Source organism: Xyrauchen texanus, chromosome 44 (genome assembly GCF_025860055.1).
Source record: "Xyrauchen texanus isolate HMW12.3.18 chromosome 44, RBS_HiC_50CHRs, whole genome shotgun sequence".
Lineage (NCBI taxonomy): Eukaryota > Metazoa > Chordata > Actinopteri > Cypriniformes > Catostomidae > Xyrauchen > Xyrauchen texanus.
The window spans coordinates 22,710,205-22,728,227 of record NC_068319.1 but is presented as its reverse complement, the minus strand read 5'-3'; the positions used below and the strand labels follow the sequence as shown (position 1 = coordinate 22,728,227).

The window sequence follows — 18,023 nt, the reverse complement described above, 5'->3', positions numbered from 1 at the left end:
TTTGGCAAATTCTTTATAGATTTTTCTTTCTTTATATAAAAAAATAAAAAAAATAAATGTGTTAGTGCATTATAAATATTTTGTAGTATTTCTTGTTTCTTGTCATAATTTCATCAACATTATGTTTTAATTTAAACTGTTTGATTACTGTCATGATGTGTCTTTTTTGTCTTGTCTTGTTATCGTTGACAAAATCAAAAAACCTTTGGTCAACGAACATTTTTATTAGTAATTTTGTTGATGAGCTGAACATAATATGAGTCATTTCAATCAATGTAAAAAGGTAACCTTCTAAAAAAATACTTGAATCGCAAATCATGTGGCTAAAATGGCTAACTTCAAAGCTTCATTGAATGCAGGCAGGCTGAGTCGCCTGGGATGCTATGGATTTTTTCATTGACATCCACATTTATCAGTAATTGGAAGACGTGAACGTGTCTGTCTAGCTCCCTCTGCATCCCTCATTACTGGCAGTGTCTGCAGATGCCACGTCACTAAAGCTCAGTTATAATTTTACATTAAAAACTAGCTACAGTGCTAATGTGTTGTGGGGGGTTGCTAAGGGGTTCTAAGTGATTACTAGGGTATTGCTAGGTGGTTACTATAGCAGTCTGGGTGGGTGCGAGGTGGTTGCCCACTGGCCCAAGTCAAAAGAGCCCACCCCCAAGCGACTAAGATATACTGGTCCCCAGATATGGCTCAGGTTCTTCCTTCAATGTAAGTCTATGTGATCTCGTACAGTATGTCTACTTCTACCATGTAAGTCTGACTGCTTAGAAAAGTATTAGTACACATTTCCTCAACTGGTCACATGATTTCAAGTATCAGTAAATGCATGTAGTACAAATAATACAAGTTTTGTGTTATTTAGCATTAGCAAGCACCAGCAATAAATCACAACATTCTGCTTTATTTCAACATTGTTTTAAATAAAATGTGTTTAATAGCTGAATTTCTGGAGAAGATCTACACTACCCATGATCCAGCCATGGCCATAACCAGCTATGAGATTACAGTGGTCCAGACCTCAGTAATTGTTTTATGATTCCAAAATTAAATGTGAAGCTATATACAACTGAAAAATCTGTTGGCTTGACAGTTGGCTAGATTTTTTAGTGTCTGCTGTATGTGAGAGCTGTGAGTGAGGGCACATGTGCAACCATCAGAATGGGGAAAAAATGTGATCTTAGTCATTTTAACCATGGCATGATTGTTGGTGCTAGACAGGCTGGTTTGAGTATTTCTGTAACAGCTAATCTCCTGGGATTTTCACTCAAAACAGTCTCTAGAATTTACTCAGAATGGTGCCAAAAACAAAAAACATCCAGTGAGTTTCAGTTCTGCAGATGGAAACGCCTTGATGATGAGAGAGGTCAACGGAGAATGGTAACTCAGATAAACACTCTGTACAATTGTAGTGAGCAGAATATCATCTCAGAATGCACAACACATCAAATTTTGAGGCGTATGGGCTACAACAGCATGAAGACTATGTTGGGTTCCACTTCTGTCAGCCAAGAACAGGAAGTTCAGGCTGCCGTGTCTATCTCCGCAGAAATCGAGATTCACCAGATACAGCTATGTTTTTCCAGTCTTTAACTGTCCAGTTTTGGTGACCCTGTGCCCACTGCAGCCTCAGCTTTATACCTTTGTCTTTTAGTCTGTTTTTTATTTTTAATTAAATGATTTTTTCCTTCAAATCAAAGTTTGTAATGTTGTGATCCACTCAGAGCTGGTTGGTTTGGTTCATGGGTTATAACTCTTTTATTAAGTATTTTATAAAAAAGCATATGGGCGAAAAAAAATGGGAGCACTTCTGGAACCCAGGCGGCTGAAAAAGTGGGAGAGTATTGATGTGCTCTATTGGGTTAGCGTTAGCATGCATCACATTATGTGCTGACTTAGCACACTTTTACATGGCATTACTTTACAAGGCATGTTTTTAATACTTAACCTGTTGATACGCAATCGCCCACAAGTGGTGGTGACGTCACTCTTCTTACATTTAATATATTATTTACTGTCTATAATGTCTATGTAATTAATGTTAATAAATTATACATCTTTTCAAAGGTCTAAGGGTTCAATATTGATATCCGATCTCTGTTTCATGATAGCAACGCTCCAGAAACAGCAATTTAGTTATTTGTGCCTGGAGTACAAATGACAACATGCAATATCAAAACGTGACTTCAAACCTTTGTTATGAAAAAAAAATCCAGTTCGCCACACTTGGGTCAATTGTCCATGACAAGCCTTCATTGAAAAACATCCAATAGCACTTTTTGTCCATAAAAGTGATAAATGTGAGAAATATTGATATATTATGAGATCTTGTCTGAAAGATTTACCCTTCATCAATGTTCTTCAACAAACTATGCAATCTGAGCAGCAATCATGTTGTAAAAATGTATATGATCTAATATATTAGAGCCTCATAAAAAAAACGAGCCTGTCTTCAAAGTCTATTTTTAAAAATGGAGCGTAGTTTCATTCATAATAGCCAAGCAGTGCAGTCAGATTTTGTGTCGGCTTGAAAGGCGGAGCCTGCATTTTACTCTGTATGCTTCCAGCTATTTTACAGTGAAAAAAGCTTGCAGGAGCTACTTCTGGCTTTGAGAACATTGTATTTCTGGGTTGTCATGGTACTTTTATTATTGTTTTTATAGATTATAAAAACATGTTCAGCTTAAAATATTTCCATTACTATAAACTTCAGCTTCTCTAACTTTAAAAATAACAACATATATTATTGGGAAATAAAGCAAAAAGTGTCTTCTTTCAAAAGATACTACAACTGTGTCCATACTCCAAAGGGTCCAGTAAATACAACCATTTAAGTTCAGGTATGCCATTTTCATGGTTTGTGCTCAAAAAGGGGGTGCGTATCAACAGATTAAAAGGCACTAATACATGTAATTCTACTTAATGTAGAAAGGGGGAGGTTCTTTTTGATGAGGAATAGTAACATACTTAATTGTTTGTGCTATATGCATCAATTTGTCATTAATCCTGACACTCCAAATAATCTCAAAGTGTATTGTATAGATATAATATTAAAGCCTTGCGTTAACACAAATCTTTGTGTGACTGTTTAGACTGCAGTTACAGTGATTTCTTGTCCAAAACAATTCAAATGTAGCTCAGTGGCTGGTATTTATGTTTGCATATTTTAGGTGAGATGCTTTAAGCTCTCCAGTATTGAACTTTGTCAATGGCAAATATCCTTCCATTTGTCAAAACATCCTTCCCATGACCCAGATCTTCAGTCTCTCTCCATCTCCTCCCAGCCGATTTGCATTGGAGCTGCATTGCTTTAATGGACTATTGCCCAACACAGTTCCTCACGCTATCCTACTCCATACAAACACACGTTCGCCACCACTAGCACAGGCACACTTCTATCCTCTATCTCTGGTTGCCAAGCGCCATGTAAAACACCCCAACCCCCCTCTCTCGGTCACAGCTCATTGTCAGCAGCCCAGGATTAGGAGCTTTTGACTGCTCTGTTGCTCGGCAACAGTTACCATGGTAACTCTTCTTTTTTTTTTGTTGGGTCAAAAAAAAAGAAACGTCGAAAGGGATGTTGAGGGGGGGGAAGAAGAGAATAGAAAATGTCGTGCCTTGAAATTGACAACTGTAGCTTGAAGTCCCCAGTAGTTTTTTGCAAATTGCAACTAAAAAAGTTAAATCACTGGTGGTCTATTACTGGAAAGCCTTTGAGCCAGATGTACGGAAATACGTGTTTTCCTTAATGAGGGACTGTAGGATTAAAGTAGTGAGGACATTTCTAATACAAATTTGTTTAAATTTGGCGTATTAAATTGATCCATTTATTTAGTTAAATGAGTGGTGGTGGTGTAGTAGGCTAAAGTACAGAACTGGTAAGCAGAAGGTTGCCGGTTCAATCACCACAACTGCCACCATTGTGTACTTGAGCAATGCACTTAACTCCATGATGCTCCAGGTGTTTTGTGGATAAAATCATCTGCCAAATGTATAAATGCAAATGTACATTTTATTAGGATGTTCAAATAATTACTTAATATAGTCAAAATAGATAAAAAATTGTCAGTAGACTAAGGTTGGACGATAAAACAATATCAGTATTTATCAAATATTATATACATTTAAAAAAACGTGTTGATGATAAAATTTTGAGTAAATTTCGATATTTAGAATATGTTCTAAATCTAGGTGATTGGCTCAGGTACGTCTTACTAAAAATGCAAGCATTTCAGCAAAGTTATACATAAGACTAGCTAATTGAGTCACAGTCATGAAATCAGCTGGTTTGGAAGTATTAGCAGGCAAGCAGCTACATAGCCCTGCTGTCATGAAAACCGATACTGAGGCTCGGTATCCACTAGCTAGCCATCTGTCTAATATTATATTTTTTGTAGCGAACAAGACAGCACTGACAAAGCAATACAGCTATCAACTGAACACAACACCATCTCTGTCATCAACACCATTGATGTTTATATACGTACTATTTAGTTAAAAGTTTTTCATGATCCATAATGCTGTCACAGGCAAGAAAGTTTTTCTTCTTCTTTTGATGTTTAATGGCAGTTGGCAATCCATCCAGTTTCACATAACCTCCATGAACGGGACGTTTTAATTTCCGCGCCCATTTTTGCAGATTTGACCCTTTACATTGCAAGCGTTAGTCAAGAGGTGACATGTCCCAGAAGCGTTCCAGATGCGGCAGTGAGTGGGTGGTTTCGGCGCCTATTTGTACCACGTGGCTCATGCTGAACTCAGTGGCTCTGGGTGTAGTGGAAAATCAAAATAATCAGGAGAGTATAGAAAGTTTTTAAACCGAACCTACTATACACTACAATGAATAGGTCTACATACAAACAAACACAAAATAACAAAATAAAGAAAATAATTAATCTGCCATGTTGTTTATATGCAGAGACAGACCACTGGTATTAAAATGAATAGGAGAAATTGGAACGCCCAACCAAGAAGCTGTAGCACCCAATGGTCAATGTATGTAGAAAGGAAGTCCCGCCTTACAGTTAAAAGAGCTAGTCGCTGTTTAGATTAAGGCATCACCTGTCAATCAACTCAAGAACGTCATGTGCATTAGCTGATCCAGCCTGAAAAAAGCATTTTTTAGCGTAATGGAAATTTCAGTCTTTCCCCATTCAAGTAGACAGGAGCTGTAGTTTTATACCGCTTGTTTACAAAGAAAAAGATGCCCAGCCTGCCCGAGAGCGCTCCAAAGATGACCACAGACTGGACTGATTTGCCTTGAAAGGGGCTTTGATATATTAACCAAGTACACAGATAAACAAGTGCAAGTAATTGCTCAGTGTTGCTGTAGGAACCTAGAAAAGAGATGCGGCCAATGTTAAAGCCCAAATGCGATGCGTTGCTCACGCCCTGCTAACAGATTGTATGTGAATCTGGCGTTATGGTGCGTTATCACCACCTACTGAAGATGACAAAATTAGCTCAATTTAATCAAAAAGAGGTCAAACTCACCTTACGTCAGATTAAAATACTTTAAAGGCAGCTTACCCTCTAGAGTTAACTTGTAAACAAGCAAGTTATGTTTACATACCTTCTTGAGGTCTAATAAACGTGTGAGATTCATTAATGGTATGAAATTTATATCATGATAAATATTGATTTCGAACAAAATGAAAAGAAAAAAAAAACCTATTGTGATCATATTTTTGGCCATATCGTCCAGCCTTACAATAGGTTTTAGTTTACATCGAAGCCCCTGCAAACCCACACATTTCTCTATTGCTTCTCATGCAGATTTGGTGTTCAGTCAGGGAAACTGAGAAGCAATCTCAATACAGAGTACAACTGTTTTTCAACTTGAGAACCGAACGATGGTCTAACTGACCATGTTACTACATAACCAACCCAAAAACAAACACGGCCTTTGCTTACGACAGAGCTGGAGCCATTGTGCAAGTCCAAAGCAGATGAATGAGAATCATCCAGATCTATGAAATGTTTTGAATTCCAGTATACTTAAACATAAATAAAGAGCACTTGTTCTGTACACCCCAAGAAACCTCTGAGAAACCTGCATTAAACATATGACTTTCCTCATATCCAGCACCTGCATCATCCCTATGCCCTATTTCCTTCAAATAACATTTTCCTCCACTGTGAGAGCTTCAGAGGACTGAAAGGTGATAATGGTAAGTCAGAACTCACATTTTAAGGGATTATTATTGGAATTTCTATTTAGAACAATCCTACAGGATGGATTGTGCTCCCTTCGAAGTGCCCTGTGAAGGCATCATCAGCGTAGGTGAGAACAGCCATGTGTGCTGAATAAATGTAGGAGAAGGGTGCGCTTCCTTCTAGAAAGTATTTTATTGGTCAAAGTAACATTATGTGACGTTATGGGTTTGCCTATGTCTGTTTTAGCTGGAAGAGAGAGACTGAATATTTAAAATGCTTATATCTTGTGAAAACTAATTTTGTCAATGTTTGGAAGTACACATATAGATAACCTTAAAGCTAATAGACTAAAAGTAGCAAAACGTTAATTTTGATTTCATGGGGGCTATAGCTTACAAACAGCAAAAAAGAGTCAGTGGGATGGCCTGTGTTTTTTTTAAATGTATTCTTATTATTAATAAGCCAATGAGAAAATGAGTCAATCGGAAACGCTCTCTGTCTATGAATCATGTTGTGTGTTTGGGATTGCAGGCCTTTTGCAAAATGGTGGAATTAGCACAACATTAATTGGATAACAAAATTGCTCGAGGAATATTTAAACTTCAATGTTTGTTTTCAGTTTTGTTAGCTCGAGACGCCAGGCATTGCAGAGTGGTGCAAATCATTAGGTGGGATTTATTGCTGTACTAAAATGTTTCCTGGAATTCTGGTCAAACAACCTATTAAATATCACTCCACTTAAAACCTGAATAAAAATGCTTTTTGCAAAACTCACGACATCTAGAAATGAGACTTGCAAGAGCATGGACATGTAGGTAATTAATTATCTGTGGAAGGTATTGAGTCTGAGAAAAAATTGCCTTGGAACATCTTACAAATGTGTTTCCAGCAACTGTATTTTTTATACTGGTTTGAAATGCTACCAAATCACATACATACACACAAATGTTGAATGAATTCATCTTTCATTCAACAGCTTTTTTCAGCTTTTTCTATAAAATATTCTCGAACGGATTTGTTCCAGTCTTGTTCTACAAACTTGAATTCATTTAGTTATGCCTACTACATGCAATGAAAAAAAAAAAAAAAGCGGGATTTGACCCTGCACCACCATATACTCACTGAGCACTTTATTATGGTCCTAATAATGTGCCAGACATGGTCTTCTGCTGTTGTAGCCCATAGCTCTCAAGGTTCGATATGTTGTGCATTCTGAGATGCTTTTTTGCTCACTACAATTGTACAGAGTGTTTATCTGAGTTACCATACCTTTTCTTTCAGCTCCAACCAGTCTGACCATTCTCTGTTGACCTCTCTCATCAACAAGGCATTTCCATTTGCAGAACTGCCATTTACTGGATGTTTTTGTTTTTAGCACCTTTCTAGGTAAATTCTAGAAATTGTTGTGCGTGAAAATCCCAGGAGATCAGCAGTTACAGATATACTCAAACCAGCCTGTCTGGCACCAACAATCATGCCACGGTCGAAATCACTGTGATCATATTTCCCCCCCCCCCCATTCTGATGGTTGATGTGAACATTACCTGAAGCTCCTGACCCGTATCTGCATGATATTATAAACTGCACTGCGGCCACATGATTGGCTGATTAGATTATTGCATTATATTACTTCATAATATAATAATTTGCAATAGATTGGCTTTTATTTTCACAATTATATTTGGCTTTTTTTTCACAATTTTAACCATCTGGCATCTGCAATTATTATTATTATTATTTTTAAACATTACATGAGAGCATTTATTCCAAACTGTGTTGTGGCAGTCTGGATCTGGGTTTCTGTACATTCTGTTATGGCCAGCAGGATTTATTCATGTAGTCCCTTCATAAATGGATTTAATGAGCACTCACACAATTTTTCGTCATTAGAAAAGTTGTACTCCTTAAGAAATTAATTGTCAGTTTGAAACATATGTATTAAATCATGAGCACTCTCATGAGATGAAGATTCCAGTAATTTCAGTTACCCTATAACTGCAGTTTTATTCTACATGGAGAGGGTCCCCTCATGGGGGCTGCCATGTTAGAATCACATGACCAGCCAAATACATTTAATCTCAGTAACCACACTGTTATTGGACACTTGTACTCATGGATTAAATGACTGAAAAGTGCATTTCTACAGTGTCATCTGAAACTGAACTTACTGAGTGCACCTTTAAGTAAACTTCCATTTTACAATTTAAATTGATTTCATGCAATGAAATAAGGTTGTGACAAAATATTCAAGACATTTGTATTAGGAAGTTAATAAACTGAAGAAGCTGCTAAATGTAATTTTTAGAGTAAACATTCTGTTCGTTTAACTGGAAGTTTTGTGTCCTGTTTTACTTAATCCTTTAATTAATCCTTTATAATTAATGCGTTATTGCATTTGTCTACTATAACACAAAAGCTTTTAGTGTCACTAGTCCGACCCTGTCATCTCAGTCAACATTTTCTATTTAACACCCTCAAGTGTCACCAAGAGTTTCTTCCATTAACACTATGCTCATCTCTTTCTCTCTCTCTCTTGCTGAAGGCTCATTCAGACAGACTGATCCATGGTGCCTGATGTTTGAGTGAGTAAGTGAATGTGCAAGAAGAGGGGTGTCATTTTGGCAATTCTGGTCAGTACTGGCAGAACTGAAGCAGACTGGCAGCATGCAAATGGTTCCACATATCGGCCAGTTCTGAGATGAGTGCTTACTGAGTAATTTAATTCAGAGGATCACCACAGACCCTGATTTCAGTGCTCAAACACACTCTAGTTTTTAGCGTATGTTTATGAATCTTGTGAGGCCCCATGTTGCCCAGATTTTCATGAGCTTTTTTTTTCATTCATCTTTTTTTAACGCAGCATATGTTGTGTTTTGGATGCTGGTATACTGGAGCCCCTATCAAGTTTCTTGGCTATTTTGAATAGCAAGCCTGACTAGCATGTTTTGCTTATGAAAACTATGGACCTGTAAATCATTTTGGACCAGTATGGAAATGTAAAAATTATTTTGTTTCTAACAGCCTTCCGAATATGGCCATCTGCACAAACATTCCCGCCCCCAACTCATTGGTTGAGTCAGTGTTGTTGTGTCAAGCTAGACACTCAAAAGAAATGGATAGCTCTTGACCACATTAAATGCCAGGTGTAAATGGACCCAAGATGCATTGTGATTGGATTGAAACCACAGTTGGTGGTTGTCAGGCACTGATTCTGACCACATTCAAAGAAGATATAAATGCAAATGCATTTTCATTATCCGGATACAACTACGCAAGTAATTAATTATGTGATGAGGATACGCTACAGTCATCCATTGTTAAAGTGCTGTGTTGTGGGTTCTTGCCTTGTTCTGTTTATTTATTAAGAACGCAACAGACATTGCCATCTGGCAATCTTGTCACCTGAACAATGAATAATATCCCATTAATTATTCCATTGGAATACACTTGGAATACAGTATCTCATCTCTCTCCACAAATTCCACTCGCTTTGCGTCTCTCTCCACAAATTCCACTCGCTTTGCGTCTCTCTCCAGTTTTCTTATCACTATGTGGTTTATGCGACAGTCATGTGAAACCAGGCTTCACTCATTTCTGATTAGAAACATATTTAGCACTTACAAAGCACTGAACTTGAGATGAATATCATAAAATTTGCTTCTGCAAATTTTGGGGCTTCAGCCTGTAATTTTAATGAAGGAAAAACCTTGACTGTCAAAGTGATGGTCATTTGATGGTCACTTGACAGTCATTTGAATTATGCATCAATGCATCATTTTAAATTTGATAAAAGACTAATTATTTTAAGGATACAACAGCCTATAATGTAATATGTAAGTAGAGTTTTCCCTCACATTTGAGATACATTTGATTACAAGGTGTAAATGCAATCTAGCTAATGAATATCCAGATACTATCTGGACATAAAACGCATCTTAATGTAAGTTGTAAATTGGGCCATGGTGTTTACTGATTTATAAAAAATGTTTTACATACAAATGGCTTACTTACTTTAATTCCTTCCCCCAGTTACCACACTTCCTCTTTGACATGCTACTTCCTTTTTCTTGCAACTCTTAAGCTGAAGACATATAAAACTTTTCTGACCCCCCCATCACAACAGCAATTTTCCCTTGTGTTAAATCTAATAATTCACACGGGTACACCCTGACACCTTGCACTGTGAACTCAATTATCACTCCCGTACATCTCCACCCCTCAGGACTTGCAGAACACTTTTATTTTTAACTCCCCAATGTTAATTGATATTCCAGGCTAATGCACTACTTGGAAGTACTTGTTGTGAGTCGAGGGAAAAGGTTTAGCTTAACACACACACAGGTATGTAGTCTTTGAACTCGCTGGTAAGAAATTAGCCTTGCCACAATGCAAGAGATTGTATGCCGCTACACGACCATTAAGAAATGTTAATTCCATGTCTTACATCAATATATCTTTAATTAGCGTTGGAGTAATATAAAATCAGGTTTACACAGTAAATGTAATTTTGTGCCACAGGAAATGTGAAACATCATTTGTCAGCGTCACCGACGGGATGAATTTACTGTGGAGTTGTACGTAATCTAATGTAGTAATGTATCCAGTGGCCAGAACTAGGGTTTTAATGGTACAAAAATTCCAGTAGTTGATAGCAATGCCAGTCAAATTTAAGGATACCAATTACGATACAGCAAAATATTAATTGTCCTATTAAACACAAATTAAAAGAAATTGCAGGCAACCTTTTATGTTTTTTGCTATTAAATTAACAGTCAGTAATAAATCAAACAAAAAATAAGCTAATTATAAGCAGAAAAAATTATATCAACAGTATTCATATTAACAAACGTAGTAGACACTGGCAGGTATAAGGCTGCATTTACACTGCAAGGCCTAATGCACAGATCTGAACACACACACACACACACACAAAAAAAATTTGTCCCACTTATTTACACTAACATACATTAATTGAAAACATAAACCGTTATAGAATAGTTCACACAAAAATGAAAATTCTGTCAACATATACTCACTTACTGCCTAACATGCCCTTTTGTGTTCCACTGTAGAAAGAAAGTCTTAGAAGTCCTGGAACAAAATTAGTGTGTGTAAATGATGACAGATTTGTTATTTTTGGGTGAACTATCATTTTAATATCTCGTCAAGACAGACCGCGAGCACTCTTCACAGAGCACGTGTGCAAATACGAATGTGAGCATTTGAAAGCAGCCGCCTACCAGTCGGTAGGGCTGTTCTGGGATCAACTCCAATTCCAAGTTTGGTTTTCGAGTCGATTGCAGACTAATAATCTTGATTCTTGAGAAAATAAATGAAACAAAGTGAAATCTGACAATAAACAGTGGAATATAAAGATAGTAATCAATATAAAGCTTCACACTATGTATGATTGATAGTATGAATGACAAAAGATCATGTCACATCCCTGGTCGGAATCGATTCCCCTGAGCAGAGTCGACTTTCGATTATGGAGCTTGTTTTCTGCCGATTTTAAATAAATAAACAGCACAAACTGTCCTCAACAGTCAGGCTGTACACTGGCGCAAAATTTTGGCCTAGGTCGTTGGGATAATAGGCCGTGTTTTCCATGTTGAATCGATTTCCCTGAGCAGAGTTGACTTTATGGAGTTTATTTTTGCTGACAAATAAATACTGTCATGAAAATGAAAAGGTGTCTGCAAAGTATGTGTGAAAAATTTAAAATGAAATAAAATGTAATTGATGATTTGACAATTAATTTTCACTGCAATCTTTAGGCAAGATTGCCATTATTGAAATGAAAAGGCAAATGTGAAAAAGAGACATTAGTTATCAGTAGTCAAAAAGAAATAGTTGTAATTTATTTAAAATCGGCAGAATATAAGCTTCATATTCGATTTCCAACGTCTCGGAATAAAAGAATTGATTATTTTTGGAATTGACGCCCAGTCCTAACAGTCGGACAAGCTACTAAATGTAGAGGTACCAAACTCTATACTACTGTCACTTTAGAAAAACTGGTATCGTATTTTATTTATTTATTTACTTTACTTGGGATTGAAACACTGGGACTTTATACACCAAATAATCATGCTCTTACCGTCTGGTTGTCTTCGTAAAGCTTGAGGTCGTAGCCACTGAGCTCCACACAGAATATAATGGCAGTCACACCCTCAAAACAGTGGATCCACTTTTTCCTCTCTGAACGCTGGCCACCCACGTCCACCATTTTAAAGGTGAGCTCCTTGAAGGTGAATTTGTTCTCCACAATGCCAGTGGTCATGTCACGTGAGCGCAGAATGTCCTCAACAGTCGGGATGTACTCTGCCGCAGAAATGCGGTCCAGGTCATTCAGATAATACGCCGTGTTGTCCTCTAAGTGGTACTCATTGGAGCGGCAGAAGCACTCTTGGACCCCTGGATCAGCCCACAAGCGCTTCATCACCCCCAGGAGCTCCGTTGTGATCTCGCCTTTGCTCTCAGCAGGGCCGGTGAGGGCGAAGAGCTGCACCGCATCGTAAGCCCGATCCGGGTTGTGGAAGTCGATCTTCAAGGTGGCGAGGGCACGGAGGATGCGGGTGAGTGAGTCGATTGCATTGTAGAGGATCAGGGGCTTGTACTCCTTGCAGGCCTCGAGGTTAAAACCTCCACTGTGGATGATTTTCATTTGCTTCACGATGGTGCTCTTGCCCGAGTTGCTGGTGCCGAGCAGCAGGAGTTTGATCTCACGGCGCTGCCGCTGGCTTTCCGAGCGAAGGTGCCGATCAATGCGCTGTGAGCGCCGGGCGGCCTCCTTCTCCTCTGAACTTTGCCGACACCCCATGGTTTGCTGCACCTGGAGTTGGTAATCCCAGGTAGTGGGAAGGTGCAGAGTAAAAACAAAGTTTGCAATGTAAAAATGTTGCGTTGATAGAGTCGAAATTATGCTAGGGGAAGATTTAGCTAGAAATGTCAGACCTACAAGTTTCCTATTCAATTTACACAACTTGCATCGTCAAAGTCTAGCAATCATCTTGGATTTTCTCAAGGTTTGGTATTTTGGCATACAATGCTACCATGACATGGTGGATGACCCACTCAGGCCGTGATTTAAGGGCGTGGTTGCCTTTTATATCCCAAGGATTTGAGGTTTACATCAGGGGACACACCCCTGAACACGTTCGGCTTCAAATTGACTTGTTCAATGTTCAGAGAGAGAAGGTCGGAACCATAAAATCCCTTCGCTGTCCTTCCTCATGGTGTCCAGTGTGCTTCACTGTATTTCCGTGTCTGGTTCATCTGTTGATAACCCCTTCCGTCCTTTAGTCTTCACTCAAGTTCTCTTGCTTGGAATGTCAGACCTTTGTTCTTGTTAAATGTTTTAGGCTTCTGTGTACTATATTCTCCTGTCTGCATAAGCCATTGGGGTAGCTACAGGCCCATGTTCCTGCTGGTAAAAAATATGACGTTAGATATCATGAAGGAGCCCAGGGTAAGTAAAAGTGAAAATGTATGTCTCCTCTGGAGAGGTCCAGACTAGTTCCCAGAAAATTAAAGGGATATTGCATCCCAAAATTATAATTCTCATATCATTAACTTGTTTCAAGCTTGTATGATTTACTTTCTTCTGTGAAACACCAACAAAAGGTATTTTGAAAGGTATATGAGGGGTTTTTGTCCATAAAATATGTCAATTGGGTCCAAAACTTTCAAGCTCCAAAAAGTACATAAAGGCAGCATAAGAGTAATCCATACAACTTGAGTGGTTTAATCCAAGCGATCACTTTGGGTGAGAAACAGACCAAACTGTAAGTCCTTTTTCACTATAAATATTGACATCTGTCCCAATTGGAACAGTGCAGGCTTCAAGACTGTGATTCTTTAAAGGTGCATGTGGTTGCCAGGAACTCAATCCTGGTATCATTATACATCAATAAGACGTTTCATCATATTGCTTCAAAAGAAATTGATTAAACCACTCATGCCATATGGATACTTTTATACTGCCTGTATGTCCTTTTTGGACCTTGAAGATGTTGGAGCACATTGACTTGCAATGTTTTATTCAAAAACACATAAAACATCCTTCAAAATTATAAAAAAAAATTCTCCCTAATTTGGAATGCCCAATTCCCAATGCACACTAAATCCTCATGGTGGTGTAGCGACTCGCCTCAATCCGGGTGGTTGAGGACAAATCTCAGTTGCCTCTGCGTCTGAGACGTCAATCCATGCATTTTATCATGTGGCTTGTTGAGCGTGTTACCACGGCGACATAGCATGTGTGGAGGCTTCACACTATCCACCGCGGCATCCATGCTCAACTCACCACATGCCCCACCGAGAGCGAACCACATTATGGCGACCACGAGGAGGTTACCCCATGTGACTCTACCCTCCCTAGCAACTGGGACAATTTGGTTGCTTAGGAGACCTGGCTGGAGTCACTCAGCATGCCCTGGGATTCAAACTCGAGAACTCAAAATATCTTTGTTAATGTTCTGCAGAAAAAAGGGACCCACTTTATATAAGGTATCTTTAACTACTTGTACTTAAGCATTTTATACAGTTTACTTATTATATACATATGTGTTGTTGCATTGCACTTACATTTAAAGTACCTGCATTTAATTACATCTGTAGTTACACTGTTAACCTTACCCCTAAATCTAACCCTACCCCATCCCTAACCCCTAACCTTAACCCTAACCCTACCTGTACTTCAACCTCAGTAGGAGAAAATTTGAATCTTGTGAGAATTATGCATAATAGCATGTAGTTACACAATAAGTACTGTGTTGTGTGTATTTTATCATTAGTATGTAGTAGTTAAAAACACCTAATATAAAGTGGAACCATAGTAAGTAAGACACATGAATTTGAGACGGCATGACGTTGAGCAAATGAGATAATTATTATTTTTGGTTGAACTATCTCTTTAAAAACGGACCACTTCACAGGCAACTTTAAAAAAGTTTCAACATGCAAAAACACTTAAATAACACTTGCAGAATAAATAAATGGTTTGCAGATGTGAGAACTCATCAAAAACGCATGTAAAATCTAACCAATTGCCTTCATGTGCCCACAAGTTGAGGAAACTTAAGCAAAACATGATAAGTACGGTCAGCCTTTGTTAAGGGGCAGTCACACTACACTTCACGCTTCACTCACTCCCATTCAAACGCATCTGAAAGTGGGAGACTGGAAACGCAAGCTCATGTCAAGAAATTCACTTTCAGCTGCGGATGTTTAGTGAACTCTGAACTGCAAATCCATCTGTGGATCCATCGAAACGTCTTGTCTCAATACAAAAAATACATATTTTAAAACTGCGTGTTTTACTTTTGCAGAAAAGTGAGTAAAATGTTTAATATACTATTATTTTTTATTTGTGATGTATTATTTACTTACACAAGAAGCCGTCCCATGCGACATCATATCCTGGTCCATTGTGCAACCCCCCCAACACACACACACAAAAAGAGGCATACTCAAAGCCTAGTGTGACCGCACCTTTAGCCTTAAAATACAGTTGACATTACACAAGTCTGCTTCTCACATACACACCTCTCACACTGGACTGGACAAGCACTAAGCACCTCAGATCTTGGTATGCATAAAAAAATCTAACCTCCATAGTAAACCTGTCCCACAATGGACTCCCTTGTCACCTGCATCTTTCTTTGATCAGAGATTCAGGTCAGCCAAAGAGGTGATCCAATGCACAAAGTTTTTAGACACATGAGCAGAGGCAGGCAGGTTGTGAAACGGAAACAGATGTGAGCTGAATGTCCTTCCCTGAAGCGAGAGGTAACGCCCCCTTCTACTCTCTCTTTCTCCAAGCCTCTAACCACAAAGCTAACAGGTAGCAGGTGGACTGTTTATTTAACTGTCATGGTGGAAAATAACTGGCTTAGACCAGCAGGTACTCTGATTCTGCTCATTCCAATGCAATGCCTGTGTCTAGTTGCAACAAACCCCTTAAGTTATGAAATCCCTTGATAATAATTTCCCTGTTTCATTTTAATGACTTTCTATATCAACCCTCTATGGACAAGTTGAGAGAAAGAATCACGAATGCTACTACATTTTTGTTTTTAGTCGCCAGACTTGAAATGACATGTAAGCGTAATGCAACTGAAAACTGAAAAGATATTAAATATATATATGACTCCATGCAATATAGTATACGAGATTGTACATTTCAATCGCGTTTTAGATTTTTAAACAAGTAAAAATGTAGCATTCTGTCAATTTATATGATGTCATAAAATTGCATTTATAGTAATTATACAAGCTTTTGTCACTGTTAAAAAGTTTCATACACATTTTAAGCAAACGATTCACAAGGTTGGAACATAAAATTGAAAATAGAATTCCACATATTACAATAATTTAATAAATGTATTATAAATATAATAATTTATGTGCTACTATATCAAAAGTACCATGCAAAAACATTAGTTTAGCAAAAAGATAAAAGATAAATAAGAGCCTATCTATCAAATTCTTCCATATTTACAATATTTGTTTAAGTTAAAATATTTCATAATGTATGATAGGCCCAATGTGTACAAATATTAATATGTACACATTTATTACACTTACTACATTTTGTTACATGTTTGTTTATATGTGCTTGTGCGATTTACATGCATTTTCATAGATATGTAAAACAAGTGCCAAAATGGTACTGTCTGGCAATTCTGCTAGTAAATGTTTACAGTTGAAATAACACAGTGCACATTAAGGACAGATAAGTTGCACGGTTGTTTGTCCCTCATCCGTGCAATGTATGATTAGAGTTAATGTTTATTTTTTACTTTTGATCACCTACAGAAAGGGTATTAAAAGTGACGTAATAAAATTTGGATCTGGTCTTTGGACATAAAATACACGGAACGAGCCAAAAGGAAACTTTTACTTGCATAATATGTGTGTTGACTTACATGTACAAATATTTAGATTTATTCATTTGGCGGATGCTTTTATCCAAAGCGACTTACAAAAAAGAGGAAAACATAAGCGAATCATCTTAAGGAGACAGTGGTACGAAAAGTGCCATACTACAAAGTTTCACTAGCATCAGAATAGCATTCAAAACAGATTAAAGTGCAACAAGTGCTTAAGTGCTCATGGAAAATATGTGTTTTAAGTAATTTTTAAAGAGAGTGAGTCAGCCTCACGGATGGAGTTGGGAAGGTCATTCCACCAACGTGGTATGATGAAACTGAGAGTCTGGGAACGTGTTTTGGTGCCTCTTTGTGTTGGTACGACAAGGCGGCATCTTTAGCCGACCGCAGGCTTCTGGTGGGCGTGTAGTTCTGCAGAAATTAGGTATTTATTGTATAAGTTCTCAAATTCAAATCTTCAAGCTCTCGAGTTTTGCAACACTTTCACCTGTGTAGAGTATGAACTGAAAATCATGAACTCATTAATTCTGAATGCAATGCACACATTTTTACTAAGGGTTCTAAAACTCCCACACCCTGTGACTCCCCATCTAAATCACCAGGTAGTGCCAGCAAGTCTGGGAGTTAGAATGCTTCTTGACGTTTTTACAACCCAAAGAGCCTCTCCAGAGACACTCGTGATATCGCCATCTACACACTGAAAATCTATACACTCATACCATTTAAAACCATGAAATGGCTTATTTTAAGGAAATATGTTTTATTCCCGTATGCTTGGGTATTTCTGCTGTTATATCAAACTAGTTAAGATTGTTTAGTTGTGTAGTTAAACTCTGAGGGCTTATATAAATAATCTTAAAATATATATTCACTTTTAAGTGTACCAAATACAAGTTTCTTGGTATCAAATTAAACCTTACGACTCGCCCTAGCTGAATATATATAAGGTTACATTAAAATGTATTC

At 37.8% G+C, this 18,023-nt stretch overlaps 1 protein-coding gene and 1 long non-coding RNA gene across 5 annotated transcripts in view; one reads left to right on the top strand and one right to left on the bottom strand.

The window, feature by feature from the left end:
• The window catches only part of LOC127636701 (uncharacterized), an 82,386-nt gene that overhangs the window by 24,225 nt on the left and 40,138 nt on the right, over positions 1–18,023 (top strand). The window lies entirely within an intron of this gene.
• gnaz (guanine nucleotide binding protein (G protein), alpha z polypeptide) overlaps positions 1–18,023 on the bottom strand; it is a 64,675-nt gene that overhangs the window by 11,569 nt on the left and 35,083 nt on the right. Inside the window, exons 1-2 of one of the 4 annotated variants that reach the window (XM_052117362.1) lie at positions 15,776–15,894; positions 12,263–13,591 (exon numbers count right to left, since the gene is read on the bottom strand). In XM_052117362.1, the coding sequence (XP_051973322.1) occupies positions 12,263–12,985 (723 nt within the window). In that variant the 5' untranslated portion in view covers positions 12,986–13,591; positions 15,776–15,894. Of the gene's footprint in view, positions 1–12,262; positions 13,592–15,555; positions 15,619–15,775; positions 15,895–18,023 lie in introns of those variants that run through there. The other 3 variants (XM_052117363.1, XM_052117360.1, XM_052117361.1) reach the window with 3 other exon arrangements.